The following is a 19,677-nucleotide window of genomic DNA, read 5'->3' on the forward strand; positions in this document are numbered from 1 at the left end:
GATGGCATCAGTGTGCTGTCCGTGATTTACATTGTAATGTGTAGGAGAAGCTTTGTCATTCATTTACTGTTCCATTTATGAACTTCACTGATGAAACACTGATAAGAATAACAGACACTGACCAAACAGTGATGACACTCCGATCAAAAACACTGATGATTCTCATACGGTTTTTGTACATGTATAGACCCATGTGAAGGAAAATGAACCCGTTCCTCCCACGTCACCAATGGGACGTAACTACACAGGCACAGCTCTCCGGCGCCCCCTTTGTGTCTCAGGTCAGTAAGGGAACTGCACCTAGAGCAAATGGCCGCCGGGGAGGATGTCCTGTTACCCGCTGGGTATTCTAAGATTCGTAATCAGAGTAAAAGCATCAGCCCAAGATTAATTTTATGGTTTAATTGCCTTAAGGGCGCACTAGATAATTACAGAAATATAAAGTAAGCTATACAATGGAATTACAGTAGACTTGCAGTCAGAGTAAAATATAACAATAAGGGTACAAGACTTAGAGATATTAAGCTGGAGGTCAATTTACCAGATTGTAGTGTCGGGAGCTCTGCAGTCCACAGGTACAAGAATCTTAGTTGCAGACAGACCCCAAAGCGTGGGCCGCTGCTCCCCTTGGCAGATCTGTCCCCAGTTCCTTCTTAGATCATCATCGTCTGGTTCTTCTGAGAGAGAGACCCTCTCTGCCATGGGCTGCTAGTTCTTAAGCACGCTAGGTCCCTCTCCCTGTGTCAGAGGGTGGGCTAATAATCTCCACCCTTTAGCTCCCTGCAGAACTTATTCCCAATATCTAAGAAAGGGGGTAACTTTCAACAGCATGATCGGATCAGGACATGAGAGGTACCAGTGAATGCGGTTTGTTTTGCCTCTCATGTGGAGAGCAAACATGGCCCCATTGGGTTGCTGTAGAGGGCCAATCTATGTATCTCAGGTCCCAGAACCCTCACCGCCTCAGGAGTTGCACTGCCAGATGCGCGATTTCCTCAGAGTCACTTGGATTTTTTCCATAAGTACATAACTCGAAAGATGTGCTCATAATCCATGATCCTAGGATGGAGTCGGGGAGGCTGGGAGAGACAATGGATGTGTATTTATGTGTCTAGCTGACAGGTATATTCTAATTGAAGCCCCCAGGTGTCTCCCTGCCCCATGCTCCTATTCAAGCTTTGAAGTTCTGTTTTGGGCCTTATCTCATTATCATACTAAAAGGCCTTGCTATTCAACACTGGAGCCCTAAATCCTGCTTTGTTCATCACAACCCAGATGACTGTGTAGGGTCGGTGGCGAGGGAGGAATGGCAATTGGGTGGTGGTGCTGCTGGTGATAGGCGGCGGAGGTGTGCTGTATTCACAAGAATGGGGGGTGACCCGCTTCTTGACGTCGACAGGCACGAGACAGAGGCAGGAATTGTATTCAACAGGTTTGCTTTTATTGGCCGCCCTCGCGACGACCAGAACAAAACACGACAGATGTTTCACACTGTTATCCTCCTGCAGACAGGCCCGGGTAACTTCACTTGTACACTTTTTTCCGTCAGGTGTACTTCGTGGCTCTATCCGCCGTGTCTGCCCTAGGTCACCACGGCGTTTCACCTTACAAAGTCCACCAATAATCCAGGTCCTCACAGGCCGTCTCTGCCTGTGACCAATGTCCTATAGGGTCACCCCCTGTGACCGTTTCCGCTGTCCAAAGTCTTTGAGGTGTCTCCTTTGTGTGACACTCTCTCCTAACCTGTGAGCTCCACTGGCTGACTGAGGCTTCTGGAAGCTTACCTCAGTATTTATTCAGACACAGCAGGTAGCCCCACCCTCTGTCACATGACAGTCACCTCTGCCCAATCAGTCACCTTGACCTCTGACAGTTATGTAACACTCAAATGACAGTTACATAATCACTGCCATTGGTGCTCTGTAGTGACCTCTGATGGGCAGTCTGCCACATGACACCCTCTGTCAATCTCTCTGTCTCCATTACAGACAGAACCGTACCCAGCTCAACCTCCCCACAACTGAATGAGGCCTTAGTAAAATCTTGGCACTGCAATGCAATTTTTTTGCATGCAAGGTGTTCTAGTGCCATCTCCTGTATGGTAATTTTGCAAAATTAGGGTGGTATTAGATTTTGGTATATATTTTTTTTCATCGAAAGTAAAATAAATCTTATTGCGGTATTGTATTAAGCCACAATCACATAAAATCACAAGTATTTAAGGGAATCTGTCACCAGGTTTTTGCTACCTCATCTGAGAGCAGCATAATTTTTGAAGAGACCCTGATTCCAACGATGTACCACTTAGTTTACTGAGTGCAGCAGTTGTGACAGATTTTTTTTAGATGTAGGTTGTTACAGACCTCAGAGAGCTAACCCCATCCACATCACAGCTTTTTATGTTCACTGTATATTGACATATTGACAGTGAGCTGCTTATCACAGGAGGGGGCATGGTCAGACTAAAGGGGGTTTTACACTAAGCGATATCGCTAGCAATATCGCTAAAACGTCACTGGTTTTGTGACGTTACAGCGATATTGCTAGCGATATCGCTATGTGTGATACTTACCTCCGACCGGCTCCCCCGCTGTCCATCGCTGATCGCGCGAGAATGTCCGGCTCCATTTCTCGTCGTCTGCTTCCTGCTGGGCTTCCTGCTGTGACGTCCAGCGACGCGTGGAGGCGGGCGGGAGGACGCAGGATCGCTGTGTGTGAATGGTAAGTATCGTGCGCTGCGTCACTGCTGCATCGCTGTGAGATCTTTCTGTATGAAAGCTCACTAGCGATCATTTAGCGATGCACCAGCGATCCTGACCGGGTCGGATCGCTGGTTGGATCGCTGGTGCATCGCTAAATGTAAAAGGGCCTTAACAGTCATGTGAGCTGTGGTCCAGCAGTGATAGTCTCCTGGTGATAAAATGTTCATAGTATGTGAAGAGCACACATCCAAAAAAGTAACACATCCCTGAATTCTGGTTTAAACCCCTATGTCATGCTGTCCTCAGATTACATAGCAAAAAGCTGCTGACCGTTTCCCTTTAATAAGTAGTATTATGCTGGAAGATTTGAATGTGTTATGGCTCATTCAGAAAGTCCGTATTTTCCATGTACAAGGAAAACAGATCCATTATTCTGATCAGACTTTGATCAGATTTTGATCAGAAATTAATCAGAGTGTAGTCCGCGTGTCATCAGTTTTTCTTGTATGAGGAGAAAAAAAAGCTTCTCCACTCTTCATTTGACAGTCAGTGAAAATTGAACAGAGCTCCGATGTCATCCGAGTTTGGTCAAATGTTTCACAGACCTATACACTGGCATTGCCAATTTTAATCCACGTCTTGAATCACAATTGGTCATATCTCAGATATTTTCTGTAGTCCGGGGAAAAAATCAGACATGTGCACAGCCCCATAGAAAATCCTAGGTACAGCACCTGAACGAGCCGTTAGTATCCATAGTGTCCGCTATGGTGGAGATTGAGGCAGAATATTATACTTTAACTAATTACTAAATCCTAGAATTATGTGCAAAATTTCAGCTCTGGTTTAGTTCTGTATCCTGAAAACTACACTCAATCATAAACAGATATTGCACAAGTGCCTTTGATAAAATGTATAATGAAGGGTCGGTAAGATATAATGCCCAACAGGGCCATGCTGAATACTTAGCACCTGTAGGTGCTGTGTCCTGTGTGCAGAGACGAGGTTCTCCAGAGCCCAATTTTATTGCACAACCAGGATGCAGTCAAGAGATGCCGACTAATATCTTACTTATGAAAAATGATACAGGAAAGATATACATCTTTGTACCGTGTTAGCCAGTAGATAGAAGAATATTTAAAATTATGAAAAATGGTAAGATAACAAAGAGAAGTTGAAGAGAGAGAATTGTAAAGACTTGTGATTACCTTCCCACGCTGGTGAATTACACCCACCCCCTCATGCTGTGCTTATTTTTCTCGTACTTGCTTAATAACACTGCAAGCCGTTTGCTACTGACTCTTGGTGTTGCGATTGGCTATCACAGCACGATAACATATATCCACTAATATGCCACTTTACAGCCAAATTAAACTAATCTATGTATCCTCCCTGCCACCCTGTTTTTGAAAAATTTTTCTTTTTTTAGATTTTATTGATTCAGTGTAACAAAGAAAATCTAAAAAAAAAAGTCTTTGTACAGCTGCTTCTTCTCTTTGTTTCTAATAGCAGAAAGCTATCAAATTAAATAGGTGGTTCACTAGTTGAGACCCTTCCTTACTGTATGTGTCGGACTGTGATGTCGTTTCTCTCTGACCCCTTTGAAATTACTGGTCGTGTCCATGTGGTATCGTTGTCTATTTTTTCAGCCACAAAACACGATCAGAATCAAACTGCTTTACCATTCAAGTGTAGTTTTATCTAGGGCACGTCTACCAACATTTACTTTTTACTTTGTTTTTTTCCCTTTCCTTTTGTATGGTTTGTAGCATGTAGTACTTTTCACAGGGATCAAGCATTAGTATGTTTTATTGAAGCACAATTGTATAGTGGAAGCTGACTCAGGCTGTCTGAGGCATTTGACAAAATGTATTTTTTTCTGTAATGGGATGGGGAAAATAGATCACAATTAATTATAACAAATCAATTAAAATATTGTAAAGAATTCATCAAGTCTTTTCATGAATCTTGTCTATAACGGAAGCCATTTGGAAAGAATGTACTTGTAACTTTCTCTCTTAGAAATGTTCCCAGTAGATAACACAGGTCAACGAAAAAAAAATTTTTTTCTGGTGTCCAAAATATTTTAATGAATTTGGGGTATTTTTGGGGTGCTGATTCTGAATATGTCATCAGTTTTGCCAGATTGGCTCAAGTTTTTGAGATTTTTGGTATCTTATTTATAGCACTTGTTGGTAAATGCGACGCATCATCTCATTAATTTCTTTGGATTAGTACTTGAACTGAGCAGTTCTCAATATAGTTTTGTGTTAATTAGTGTTCTAAAAGTTTGTTCATAGCTTGATTTTTGCACTAACTTTATGTTGTTGTCTGTTTTCCAGTGAAAAGCATGAACTCATCATGAAGAAGTTGTCTTAACGATCCAGACTCATTCTGTTACATTTGTGGTGAATATACACTGCCAAAACATAGAAGAAACATAACACACTTCGTAAAAAAAGTGTATTTTGCCTATTTTGGGGTTATGCTTGGGGACCAAGACAAGTTTTGGGCACCACACATAGTGTGCAAAGCATGTATCGAATTATTACGAAAATGGAGCAAAGGACAAAGAAAAAGCTTCAAATTTGGTGTTCCAATGGTGTGGAGAGAGCCAAAAAATCATCATGATGACTGTTATTTCTGTGCAGTGCAAGTGCAAGGATTCAATAAGCATAAGAAACGAAAATGGGAGTAACATGGAATCTGCAAGAAGGCCTGTCCCTCATTGTGAAGATGTGCCTGTACCTGTGTTTACCATAAATAACAGTCATCATGATGATTTTTTGGCTCTCTCCACACCATTGGAACACCAAATTTGAAGCTTTTTCTTTGTCCTTTGCTCCATTTTCGTAATAATTCGATACATGCTTTGCACACTATGTGTGGTGCCCAAAACTTGTCTTGGTCCCCAAGCATAACCCCAAAATAGGCAAAATACACTTTTTTTACGAAGTCTGTTATGTTTCTTCTATGTTTTGGCAGTGTGTATTCACCACAAATGTAACAGAATGAGTCTGGATCGTTAAGACAACTTCTTCTTGATGAGTTCATGCTTTTCACTGGAAAACAGACAACAACATAAAGTTAGTGCAAAAATCAAGCTATGAACAAACTTTTAGAACACTAATTAACACAAAACTATATTGAGAACTGCTCAGTTCAAGTACTAATCCAAAGAAATTAATGAGATGATGCGTCGCATTTACCAACAAGTGCTATAAATAAGATACCAAAAATCTCAAAAACTTGAGCCAATCTGGCAAAACTGATGACATATTCAGAATCAGCACCCCAAAAATACCCTAAATTCGATGAAATATCTTTGGCACCAAAAATGCTGTTGACCAGTGTAATCACATCACAGGTTGTTACACCCAGACATTAGTTGCAACTGTGGAAGTACCTGGTAAGTGATGTAAAATTTCCCTGCAGCACAATCAGAGTAGAGAGATATAATTACTGTATATACTTGAGTATAAGCCAACACAAATATAACCCGAGGCGCCTAATTTTACCACAAAAAACTGGGAAAATGTATTGACTCAAGTATAAGCCTGGTATACATTGTACCCTCATCCCCATCCTGGTATGCATGGCTCCTCATCCCTATCCTGGTATGCATGGTCTCCCCATCCTCATTCTTGTATGCATGGCTCCTCATCCTCATCCTGATATGCATGACTCCTCATCCTTATCCTGGTATGCATGACAGCCTCTTCCCTGTCCTGGTGTGCATGGTCTCTTAATCCCTATCCTTGTATGCATGGCTCCTCATCCCTATCCTGGTGTACACGGTCTCCTTATCCCTATCCTGGTGTGCATGGTCTCTTAATCCCTATCCTTGTGTGCATGGCTCCTCATCCCTATCCTGGTATGCATGACTCCTCATCCTTATCCTGGTATGCATGGCAGCCTCTTCCCTGTCCTGGTGTGCATGGTCTCTTAATCCCTATCCTTGTATGCATGGCTCCTCATACCTATCCTGGTATACACGGTCTCCTTATCCCTATCCTGGTGTGCATGGTCTTTTAATCTCTATCCTTGTGTGCATGGCTCCTCATCCTTATCCTGGTATGCATGACTCCTCATCCTTATCCTGGTATGCATGGCTGCCTCTTCCCTGTCCTGGTGTGCATGGTCTCTTAATCCCTATCCTTGTATGCATGGCTCCTCATCCCTATCCTGGTATGCATGGTCTCCTAATCCCTATCCTGGTATGCATGGTCTCCTAATCCCTATCCTGGTATGTATGGTCTCCTCATCCCCATCCTTGTATGCATGGCATCCTCATCCCTATTCTGGTATGCATGGCACCCTTATCCTTGTCCTGGTATCCATGGCATCCTCATCCCTATCCTGGTATGCATGGCACCCTCGTCCCTATGACATGGCTCCATCAGAAAAACATAAAAAAAATCCTACTTACCTTCCCTGCACTTCCTCGCAGCATCTTGTTCCAATGCCAGCAGCTGCTTTATGCTTGTAAGCAGCGAATGGCAGGGACGTCATGTGCTGCTTGCAAGCAGAGCACAGTTGTCAGAATACTCACCGCTCCCCACCCCGGGACTATATGCGTGGAATGCAGTGAGTAATCGTTGCTATTCAGCAGCGGGCACAATAGCAGCAGCCGCTGGCTTCCTGCAGCTGCCAGGTGGTCATGTATGTAGCTACTTAAGAGATTGAATATTGACCGCCCTCCACGCCCATGGGAGTGGAGATGAGTGAATATTCATTTCTGTTAAGTAGTGGGCACATGTGATCACCCAGCAACTGCAGAAAGCCAGCGGCTGCGACTACTGTGCATGCTGTTAAAGAGCAATTAATATTCACTGCCAGCGCAGTGCTTATTCATTTCTCTTTAGCAGCGAGCACAGGCTTTAGCTGCAGCAGCTGACTCCTACCACCTGTGACCCGCTGCTCCACCTCTGTGGCTTCCCCTCCATCTTCTGGGACCCTCACTTGAGTATAAGCCAAGGAGGGCTTTTTCAGCATAAAAAAGTGCTGAAAAACTGGGTTTATACTCAAGTATATACAGTATATAATTCTCATTAAAATATTTTTTTCCTGTGTGTAATATATGGACTTGCTGGGTCAACCTGCGAGTAAAATACTTTTTGGATCTGTTTAATGACAATGTTATATAGGAGAGTCCTTTCCTTAAAGACATAATTGGGTTTTGTTTGCTGCCACTTTAACCACAAGATCATTGCTCTGGGTGCAGCTATTTTACACAGCCATGTACCATCACAACTGGATGGGAATAGCGCTAACTAAAGTATTTGAAAGATGGAGAGGTCTCCCTCTGTCAGCCCATTGTTGTGATACTATGGCCGTGTGCCCATCGCTTACCATGTTGGTATCTCATATAAATGATGCTAAGGTGCAGAATGAAACACAGTCACGCTGTAAAGTCACTATGCCCAGGTCCCGGGTGATTGGCAGCTGTCCAACTAACGTGACATTGATGGAACTACACAACTGTAAAGAAGTTTTGTTTTTTTTCTGTATCAAGTTGATAATTAGTGTGCACACTGTGTGAGGAGTGAGGTGCTGGTGGAACGGGCTGTAGAGCCCTGAAGTATTTAGGACCAAACTTCACCACACACTCATAGGTATAGTCGTGCAAAGAGTTTTACTTCAAGTATGATACATAAAAAGTCAAAATTAAGGGAGCAGATCATAGTTGATGATAACGACAGGCGACTATGAAATATACTAGACGTTTCGACCCATCCTAGGTCTTAGTCCTTATGTCGCTTTATTCTGAAGACAGTGAGATATCTCTTGTGTTTATATAGTAAAGGGGAGCGTTTCCCTGTGAAATACACCCTGCAGGTACTGAGCTGCAGTGGAGAGGGATTGCTAGGAAGGTTGCTGGGTAACCTTCTTGTCTGTGGGACTTGAGATGTGGCTTTCCCACGCCTTGCTGAGATGCTGGTGTTTTTTTTTCTGCGGATCATGTTGAATGTAAAATATTGATAAAATATAATAATTCAAAAATACTTTTTTGCTTTCAGCCTTTGGCCTCCTGCAAGTGAAACATTGACATTTTGGTGGTCTTGATAAACTGGTATAGACATGTGGCATTTGTATGGGATAAAGATGTTGGCACCCATAAGGGACATGCAAATAAGGCCAGCTTCATGTGTAATAAATAACATCATTGCCAAACTGTGGCAAATGAAAGAAAAAATCAGTTGCTTTTGCCGCGTGACCACCTACCACTTTGTAGAGCCAGTCTTTGGGTAGATTCAGAAAGCCACTGTCGTGTTAATAAGATAGGTAAATTATTTTCAATTGTTTCAGAAACTGGTCTAGACCTAAAATCAGCACATTTCTAAATGATCATGATGTGTTGCCTTAAAATTCACAAACATATCCAATAACACATGTTTGCTTCCACTTTTATTCTCAGTCCACCTTTTGCATTTCCATAAAAAAGAACGCTAATTTGCTCTGTCATTATGAAAACAAGCTGTCATACATACTGCAAAGCTACCAGTTAAGATAATGAAGCTCTTGAGCCTAAATAGAAAATTGTGATTTCTTTAATGAATTCCCATCCATGGTGTGGCTAGTGAAGTTATGATCATTGAATGCTAATTTCCGCCATGTGCAGTTCAGATCTCGCACGCGCTTTAATTCGTTTTTAGTTAGTTTCTGGGATAATGGCATGTGTTTCTTCAGCTGTCAATGTAATATTTTCTGTGAAGAACAATGATCAATATAAAAATAAATACGTAGATACAAGGTGCTGCCCTCATGTAATCCTCTTTATGGGCTGCGCGTAGCACAGATGGTTATACTCCATGGCTTGTCTGGAGCCTTCACTGGAAAAGCTTTTTCAAGTCATAATGGATCGGCTTTATTGGTTTCCATCCCTGCTTTCACATTAAATTAACTCAATTTGTTTTATTGGTATTTAATATATTCTTATTACTTGCACAGGTAGGCTTTGGATGGCATTGGAAATTTTAAATGGCTATTGACCTTCTAACCACTGAAATGCTGTGGCTTAATCCATTTATTTTCTTTCTGCTGCATGACAGGTCCAGATGAGAAGCATTAACATTTACCAGACATCTCAAAAGAGATTTTCTATTAGACCATGTGTCTTATGTTTGTTTTCCTGAAAAGAACGCACTTTTTGTCACGCTGTGAGCTCATGAGGCAGACAGTGAAAAATATTATTTTACAGGCTGCTATTCAGATATCAAAGCTTTGTCTGTTCTCTTCTGTGCACCTGATTGTCTTCTGCTTTGTTGTAGGAACCCCTCTTCTGGTCAGACGGAGTAGTGACCCTTCAATGGGACCGGTGGCAGATTTTCATCCCAGATACACTCAAACTATTGAGCAGAATGTAAAACTTGTTTCCCAGGTTAGTGTGAACCCCGACATCCCTGAAGTACAGTAGTAAAGCTAGTAGGCATGGTCTGATATATCTTAATCTTGTATTGCTGGGCTTAAAGTACATCACATCACCTTATATCGTTAAAGGCACTGTGGCAACTTCTGGAACTGGTTATGTGGAGATACTGTTGTGCAGTGAGCAGTCATTTTTCACATGCCTATAAATATGGTACTGACCACATCCCATTTGCCGGCACCCGAATTTGCATCTGGTTGCAGGTGTGAAGCATCTCGCCATCACACACAGGAAACCTTACAGAACCGCTGCTTACTGTGTATAAAGTGGTGGCATTTCAAAAGGCTTTTGCAGCACTTGAGAGATTTGCCAACTTGTCCAGGAGACCTCCCTCATTTTCTAGGAGACTCCAGGATATTATAGGTTAGTTAGCAAAAAATGATTTATATCTAGATTTATATTAGAAACTGCTTAGAGCACAGAGAGAAGACAACTAACTAGATACACCCATTAATTACCACTGAGGAATGAATGGGTATCATTCATTCCCCCTGAGGAAGCCACCTTACAGCAGCAATACATGTGGAGTCTGCCTCTACTCACATCCCTATGTCACACTTGGTCTTTGGATTCCATTTTATGGGCTTGATTTGAATAGTATGCCTCTTTGGTTATGTGTAAATGTAGTTGTGCTTATCATTCCTGTAAGGCTCTCTTAATTTATTCATTCAACCTGCGCTAAGTATTAAATTGATACAAGCTGAAGGTTTGAGACCTGCAACGTTTCAATTTATGCGCAGATGTGAGTGGAAATTCAGAGGGAATGCAGATTGTCTCTTCAGAGTTGAAGAGGACTTGAACTCTAATGCCACCTATTGGAAGTAGCAATCATAAAAGTCATTGACCCTTTAACGAGCCTTGCCATGTTACTTAAGGGCCTGTCACACTAAGCGATATCGCTAGCAATATCTCTATAACGTCACTGGTTTTTGTGACGCAGCAGCGATATTGCTAGCGATATCGCTATGTCTGATACTTACCTCCGACCGGCTCCCCCGCTGGTTATCGCTGATCGTGCGAGAACGTCCTGGATCGTTTCTCATTGTCCGCTTCCTGCTGGGCTTCCTGTGGCGCCGACGCGCGACGCGTGGACGCGGGCGGGAGGACGTCAGGATCGCCTTGTCTGACAGGTAAGTAACGACCCCTGACCGCTGCTATGTCGCTGGTGAGATCTGCCTGTGTGGCAGCTCACTAGCGACCACTTAGCGATGAACCAGCGATCCTGACCGCGTCATATCGCTGGTCGGGATCGCTGGTGCATCGCTAAGTGTGACAGTACCTTTAGGCCCCTATCACTAATCAGTTTTTTGATGTCAGTCATAATTCGTCGGCTCGACGGATCCGTCACAGATTGTGAAAAACTGATGCAATGGATCCATAGATATATCCATATATCTATGGATATATCCAATCGAAGTCATCAATCACCTGCAAAAAAATAAACCAACAATATATTCCCTGTCTGTCCGACGTAATTCCATTAATAACGATTGTCCCACGACGATCTCCCCTATAGAGCTGTCACATCAGCAGATGTGACCTCACTATAGGCCTCCGATGACACACTGACCTAAGATAACCCTCCAGCAGTGTGTCATCGGAGTTAAATGTCTCGCTATACTGTCACGCTGTAGTGCCGCAAAGTGACAGGTGAACTCCGGTGACCTGTCGGTGGCAGAGTGATACAATGCTGAGGTTTATCTCCGTCATTGTATCACTGGAGCCCCTGGAGAGCGGTCGCATCAGCTGATGTGACAGCTCTCCACGGGAGATCATCGTGGGACATTCGTATTAATTGGATTACGTTGGACACAGGGAGTATATTGTTGGTTTATTTTAATTTTGTTTGTTTTTTTACAGGTGATCGAGGGCTTTGGGGATTAGGTGTAGATGGTGAGTATGGGCTCTATGTGTGTGGTTTTTTTTTTTTTTTACATTCAACACATTAGCCAGATGATGGGACTACTGTCCCATCATTGGTTACTGTGTCAATCAATCACTGTCATTGTATCAGGCATAGCCCTATAGGACTTGTAGTCCTATCGGACGATGCCTGTATACACATACACACACGCAGGCCCCCACACAGACCACAACACAGACCCGCATACCCCCACACAGCCCCGCCAGTCCCCCGCCCACAGACCCGCATACCTCTGCACAGACCCCTGCACAGATCCCTGCACAGCCCTGCATACCCCCGCGCACAGCCCTGCAGACCCCCGCACAGCCCCGCAGACCACCCACACACGCACAAACACATAGCCTTCACACACCATACAGGCACACAGTGTCGGCGCATGCGTATTTAAAAAAACGGAATCCGTCGCCGGATTCCGTCATTTGTCGGACAGCGACGGATCCGTCGCCCATAGGCTTCCTTTCTAGCAAAAATAGGACAGTGACGGATCCGTCGCTGTCCGATTTTTCAATGTAAGCAGAAAACGTTCCTATGTCCATTGCCTCCGTCTGACGGACAAAGAATTTCCAACAGATGAAATGTGTGACCATCCGTTGAAATCTGTTGCTAATACAAGTCTATGTGATAAAAACGGATCCAGTGGCATAAGTTGCCGGATAATTTTTTTTTTTCAAAATTTGACGGATTGTGACTGATGGAAAAAAACTGATGTGTGAAAGGGGCATCAGGGTAAAAGCCAACCAGAATCTTGATTTTTCTCTGAAGAGACAATATGCGTATTTAATTTCCAAGAGGAGCATTGCACGGCCTATAAGTCTCCTTACCTAGCATCTCAGGCATAGCCCTCTCCACGAAGAGAAACATTACTCCACAGACCCCAGTCAGTAACCACACATACAGGCGAATCAGATGTCATACTTTGCAGGAGGGGCAACGCCCTTAAACATGTCAGCAAATTGAGATTCTGGTTTGGGCTTCTATCTTAAGTCATGTGAAAAGGCTCGTTAAAGGCTAGATGTCGACGTTCAGGATTGCTTCTTCCAATAGGTGGCACTAGATTTCAAGACCTATTTCTGAATAATTTACCAGAGGAGAATTGCAAAGCCTATAAGTCTCTTTACCTTGGCTTGTCAGGTGTGTCACTATGCACAAGAAGTAACTTTTTCACTTAGAATTCAGAGGGTGAAATGTGAGGATCCCCGAACCTTTTTTGTAATATCTTCATCAGTAACACTGTGAATATCTCAGTGACATCTCCTCTTCGGGAAGTCTATACAGAGTTGCTGCCTATCAATGTATTCTAAGATTGGTCCTACCCGCAGACTAAATTTACCCCACAAACAAAAACACCACAAAATTAGTATGTTGTACATGAAGATTTAGATATTTAAATAGATCTGGGTTTCCCATGGATTTGCTATAAATTTAACCCCATGCAATGCAAGTGGTAAAATCTGTGGCAAATTGTCATCAATATGCATGTGTAAGACTTTTTGTTTGCAGTGGGTTAGTCCATGGTGTACAATTATGCCAGATATCAGGTAAAGAGCTATCTAATAAGCGGCATTTTTCTCTATTTACATATATTACGAAATGCATTATCTTTGCATATACCATTGGTCTGTAGAAAAACAGAGGTGTCCTTTAAATGTGCTCACACAAAGCGGTGTTGAGGCCCCTGTAGTATATGTCTACAGCCAAGCTTCTTGGAAACTGCTTAGGAGATTTGAAGACAACCAAAGCTGGAACATTACAGTGAGGAGAGCAATGTAGGGGGTCCGAGTAACCCTGTCTTTTTTAAGGGGCTGCTAATGTTTGGTAATTATTACAAGATTTTTTCTGCATGGGTAAAAATAGTGCTAGATGTAAATGATACAGGTATATGAATGTAATTTTTGTATAAATGATATATAATGTTGCTGCATTTTTTGGCCATGTTTGTTAAAGAGGTATTCCTAAGTTTGGAAGTTATATACCCTTTCTATTTGATAGAGGATAACTTCCTGATTTCTGGGGGCTGACCACTGTGACCCACACCGATCCCCAGAAAAAGCCCTGTCTGAATGCAGCAGAGGTTGATCATGTGCAATACCTCTCTATCCATTTTTAATGGGACTGTGCGAGATAGCCGAGCACTGTGGTCGACTGGGCTTTGTCACGCCCATAAGAATGAATGGAGCAACAGTGTGTATGACTGACCACCGTTCCATTCAGAGCCCCTGTTCTCAGGATTGATAGTTGTCCTAAGGCCACGTTCACACATTCAGTATTTTACCTCAGTATATGTAAGCCAAAACCAGGAGTGGGTGATAAATCCAGAAGTGGTGACGTGTCTCTATTGTAATTTTCCTCTGATTGTTCCTCTCCTGATTTTGGCTTACAAATACTGATGTAAAGTACTGACCAAATACTGTACGTGTGAACATGGCCTAATAGTCACACCCACAACAATTTGGAAGTTATCCCCTCTAATATAGTGTATAACTTCCAACCTTGAGAATACCCCTGTAGGTTGCAGTAACGGTAACCTCTCCCCTTCTCTTATGTGTAAGTAACCATTTGTGTGTCCAGTGTTAATTCAAAAAAATATTAACAAAAAGTGAAATTGGTGCAGATTGATATTCCACACATATATTGTCATCATTTAGTAAATTGAGTTAATAGCTACATTTTTCATCGTTCTTGTTTTATTAAAATATTAGTACCCTTCAGTTTGCAAAACAAAAATAGTACATAAATGAAAACACATTAAATGGTATGCGTTAGGGACAAGTTTAAGACTACAATATGGGCTATTTAATGGTGTTGAAAATTGTAACCTTTTAATGGGGTTTCATGTTGCATGTATATTATTGTAAAGAAGAGCACATACGGAAGTCCCGCGTCTCAGTCCTCGTCTCACTGCCTTTCTGAAGCACATGAAGAACAATAATTTGCAGCTTTAATCATTAATTTGCTATTTTTTTTGCTCACCGCTGTGCACATCCCTCCCAGTCTGAACCAACATGTGGTTTCTTTTCTGCCTTCCTCTTGGGAGGGAGGCTGTCACTCACTGGGATATAGCTGCGCCAGGCCACCAGAATTCAATGCACCCCAGACAACAGATGGCCTCGGCTTTCACACTGACCTTCATGCTGGCTGTGCTTATAGCTCCATCACCTCCTTCCCCATCTCGGCACCTCTGAGACAGTTGGTCTCTCAAACCAGCTGCTTGCAATGCATTAGAATTCATCTGCATCCCCAGGGCTGTAAACACGACCCCAGCAGCATTCTGTAGCATTTCCAAGCACGATTGTTTGTCCAATGCGGGTGTGCAAACCAAGATTTCACGTGTCATTCAGCCAGCTTTGAAATAGTACACTACATCTGACTACAGTTAACCCACTCTTTGCAAGGGAGAAAAAGAGAGAAATAAGCAGATCTGGATTTGGCATATTAACCGGTCTTCAGCGTTAACCCAATCTTGCCTATTGATCGGGGATTGCTCTAACTTGTTCCATAGCTTGCCATGTCAGGAGACACAATTGTAAATGTCAAATTGCATATGCCTTAGGAAAGCCAGGTTTTTGTAGGTGCCTATAACCAAGCATTGTGCCCTCAAGCAAGACTGGTAGGCCATGACTTAAAGCGAAGCCTGCCAACAGCGTACTGTCAAAGAAATCCCAGCTGGTTATTCTCTGATGAGAATCCCCATGTTAGATTTTTTCCTGCTTGCCTGCAGTTGGTTTGCTTGAGATCTGTTGTCCTGTAGTTATTTTATTTCTATGCACTGCTTTAGGCCTCACTTAGACCTTTTTTTCACATGCAAGAAAAACGAACCGAGTTTCATCAGTGATTTGAATGTCATCAGATTTTCATCAGAGTTTCATAATTTCTTTAATCTGATGAGAAAAAAACTCCATCTTCCCCGATATGGCAATCAGTGAAAAATGGCCTCTGAATGCTGTCTGATTTTTTTCATGGACTCAAAGATTTGCAGGTCCTTTTTGATCTGACACTTGGATCAATGTCGAACATGTCTACACAATCGATCACTTGATCCAAGGAAAAAATAGGACATTTTAACAGCCTGATAGACTGTCATAGGTGGAAGTGCCATCCGTGAAAATAAACGGGTAGCATAAAAAACTGACATGTGAATGAGCCCTTAGTCTTCAGTTTGCTGGTACAGTCTCAATTCGTATTAGTAATAAGACAGAATGGTTAGATTTGGACATATGTAATAATTTGTGTACCAAGGTTTTTTGAAAAGCATCTAGTGGGATTGACCTTCTCAATGATGTAACAATATTAGGCAATCAAATTTTGTAATATACATAGAAAATATACTTCAGTCTCTAAACTTTAGGCTGCAGAGCTATAGGAACTAAGGGTTGCTATGCATTGTATAGCCTTTTTATCTGAATTCCTGCTATGGTACATGATAACTTGTATTGTGCTATGACTGACCAATTGTATTCTATGGTGCAGAATCTCTGGCCGAATGAATGCTGTGTGAGTTATCGATGTCTTTTGTTACCAGCTTTAATGTGGTAGCCAGGGTGCTGTCCATGTAAGATAACTGGGTTTACTTTTATCTCACAAGAACATGAGACAATATCCTCTCATAACATCATATGCTTTCTTAAAACTTACAAATGACCCTTATCACTGCTTAGAATATAGCAACATTTGTCAATAGAATATAGAAACATCAAGGTAGGTGGTCTGGTGTTACATGTGTGAAATTGTGGTTAAAACGACCTGTTCATTTTTATTGTAATGTGTATGTTGAGACAGTGCAATGTTCCCCATCTCCAGTCCTCAAGTCACCAACAGGTCATGTTTTCAGGATTTCCTTAGTATGGCCCAGGTGATAATTGCATCACCTGCGCAGCCAAGAAATCCATCACCTGCGCAATACTAAGAAATCCTGAAAACATGACCTGTTGGTGGCTCTTGAGGACTTGAGTTGGAGAACATGGAGACAGTTCATTAGTATATGTTTGTATATACTATATATTGGGAATGAAAAATGGCAGTTTTAAAGAAAGTTTGAAGCGATTGTCCATCACTCAGACAACCCCTTCTGAATCCCTATATTTCCCCCAGTAAAATCACAACACCTATACTCACTTCCAGTATCGGCTCTGGTTTAGCAGTGTCGACAATGTCTCTCCCAGTGCTTACTTGACATTGTTGTGTCACACAATCCCTGAAGCCAATCAGTGCTGGCTTTTCATGGTGGGAAATTAAGAAAAGGAAGCTCCTGCTCCCATATTGCTGGCAGATTGCTGATGAAAAGTAACTATACACTTAAAAAGAACATGAGGATTTGGGCAGTTTCTGTACATGTTGGACTGGCATGTGCACTACAAGTAGCTTGTTGTCATGAACGAGAGCAGTAAAGTCATGCTTTTCCTTAGGTTTTGTGTGAAAGAATAGGTGTCCAGTTTTCTCTTAAAATATTAGAATTTAGTGACTTTCTAAAGTAATGCTGTTGCACAGTTTAATAATAGTTTGTCACAAGTGGCAATGCTAGCTGCCCCATGATGAAGGAGGAGGGGGTGAAACACATGCTATCACCTCGGTGTCATTCATTTGCCTTTGTCTTTATGAAAAAGCCCTTTGCCCAGTGGCTGTGACAAGGCCAAGTAATTCTGTGATGACAGCAAGTTGAAGGAGATTTCATTTATTATTCTCTTAATGAGCACAGTTCTCGTGTAAATAATCTAAAAGGGGGTATTTGGCTGAAAGCTCAGACACCTGGGGCACTATTCTTCTGTAAAGTGTTTTACGAAGACAGATTGGTGCTGTCTGAACAACTCGGACAGGAATAATAATTGCAGCCGAGTTGTCTTTCTCTGACATTTCCTCTGCACTGCAACAGAGCCAACGTGACATATTGTGGTAGTAATGGGCTGTGATGGCATATTATGCCATCTCTCTATCCAGAGGCTGCTGCCAGTCCAATGGGCGAAATTGTTTTACTAGGAAACAAAATATAGCTCGGGGCGAAATTTGCTTTCAGACTCCTTAATTTGCTTGAACCATTTTGTTCTAAACTATTGGAGAACGATCTGCTGGAGAGCTAAGGATTGGCACTTCAGGTTGGCATTTACTTGGAGAAGAAAATGAAAAGAAAGATGAACGTCTTTATTAGGATAGGCTCTTATTTATCACAAAATACGATGCTATCATTTGGCCACTTGCTCCTCATTGTCTGAAGGCGTTTCATTTTCTCATTGTTGTTATGCAGTGGCTAGTTAAAGGCCCATTCAGTGATGGTGCTTAGCAGCATATGGTTCGGTGGAGGTTATTGAGCCATAAGTGCCTTTTGATAGAAAAACAAAAAGCCATCTTTTCTGATTAAGCTATATTGTCTACAGCAGTGGTGTTTCTACAGTGACAGGCAAACATGAGCAGATGCAGATCACGTGGCTCTCACAGATTTATCTTGTCCTGTTGAAAGTTTACTTGGCAAAATGTTCTGATTTCACCAGATTGGAGAATATTAACTTTGACAAAGCCAGCCCTATAGCTGATACATTTATTATGTGTTGTATTATTATTATTATATTACAATTAGTACTATTACCTTTACAGATAAACCTTGCTGACCGGCATGCATCGCTGTGTTCGTCGCTGACTAGCGACGTTGCAGAACTCAGGGACGCAGACGCTGCAGTGTGACAGGTAACAGCGACCCCCGACGGATCGCTGTATCGCTGCTGCGTCGCTGAGAGATCTGCCTATTTGGCAGCTCACTAGCCACCATTTAGCGATGCACCAGCGATCCTAACCAGGTCGTATCGTTGTCGGGATCGCTGTTGCATCGCTAAATATAACGGGACCCTTATTCTGATTAGTAAATTCTGCCCAATATCACCAATGTGGCATGATGCAAGCATAACAGTGCTTGGCCTGCTAATCAGAAGAAGCAGTGGAGAATCCAGCAGATAAGAAGAGGCTCACAGGGCTATGGTCTGGCAGCGATAGACAACTTGCATGACCGCTTCCTGGGAATAATTTTGTCTAATTTGAACATGTTTTCGTTATTCTTCTAACTTTTATTTTGCTGTTTGAACTTACTTTGAGTTCTCTAATTTGTCCCGTTGGGGATGGTCAATGGAGTCCTCGTCTACGCCAACTCAATGGCATTATTCCAGCCTGCAGACTGGAGAATGGTAATCAAATCAAATAGATTTGTCTTGAAAACTTTGAACCTGTTTTAATACTTTGATTACCCATTACAGATTACAGTTGTAATGTGTACAATAGTATTGGTAGCAAAGCAAGTGAAATGCAGTGAGTGTTGAATACAGCACCCTCATTCTCTTCAACCCCACTGAGAGTTATTTTATAAACTTAAAGGTAATTTTGGCAATTTTACTGCTAGTGAATCTAATAATACTGTTCTATTATTGAAGTGCAGGTATTGTCGTGTTATGGGAGGATTTTTAGCTCAATATGGTTGGCAGACTATGCCCAATATGTCTTTTTTGATCTGTTCTTGCATTCTCATTGGTATATGAAGATATTGATGATTAACGTAAAAACTATTAATAGATGTTTTTTCTATTGCCAGAACAGCTCCACACGGTCTTGTATTAGAAGTTCTCTGTAATTTGACACACAACATTTAG

At 42.2% G+C, this 19,677-nt stretch overlaps 1 protein-coding gene across 6 annotated transcripts in view; it reads left to right on the plus strand.

The window, feature by feature from the left end:
- PARD3B (par-3 family cell polarity regulator beta) overlaps positions 1-19,677 on the plus strand; it is a 1,359,033-nt gene that overhangs the window by 458,191 nt on the left and 881,165 nt on the right. For 5 of the 6 annotated variants that reach the window (XM_073541872.1, XM_073541870.1, XM_073541869.1 and 2 more), the window contains exon 4: positions 9,974-10,083. In XM_073541872.1, coding sequence (XP_073397973.1) covers positions 9,974-10,083 — 110 coding nt within the window. Of the gene's footprint in view, positions 1-9,973; positions 10,084-12,005; positions 12,025-19,677 lie in introns of those variants that run through there. The other variant, XM_073541873.1, reaches the window with a different exon arrangement.

Source organism: Dendrobates tinctorius, unplaced genomic scaffold (genome assembly GCF_039654945.1).
Source record: "Dendrobates tinctorius isolate UK_male_01 unplaced genomic scaffold, ASM3965494v1 ptg000125l, whole genome shotgun sequence".
Taxonomy (NCBI): domain Eukaryota; kingdom Metazoa; phylum Chordata; class Amphibia; order Anura; family Dendrobatidae; genus Dendrobates; species Dendrobates tinctorius.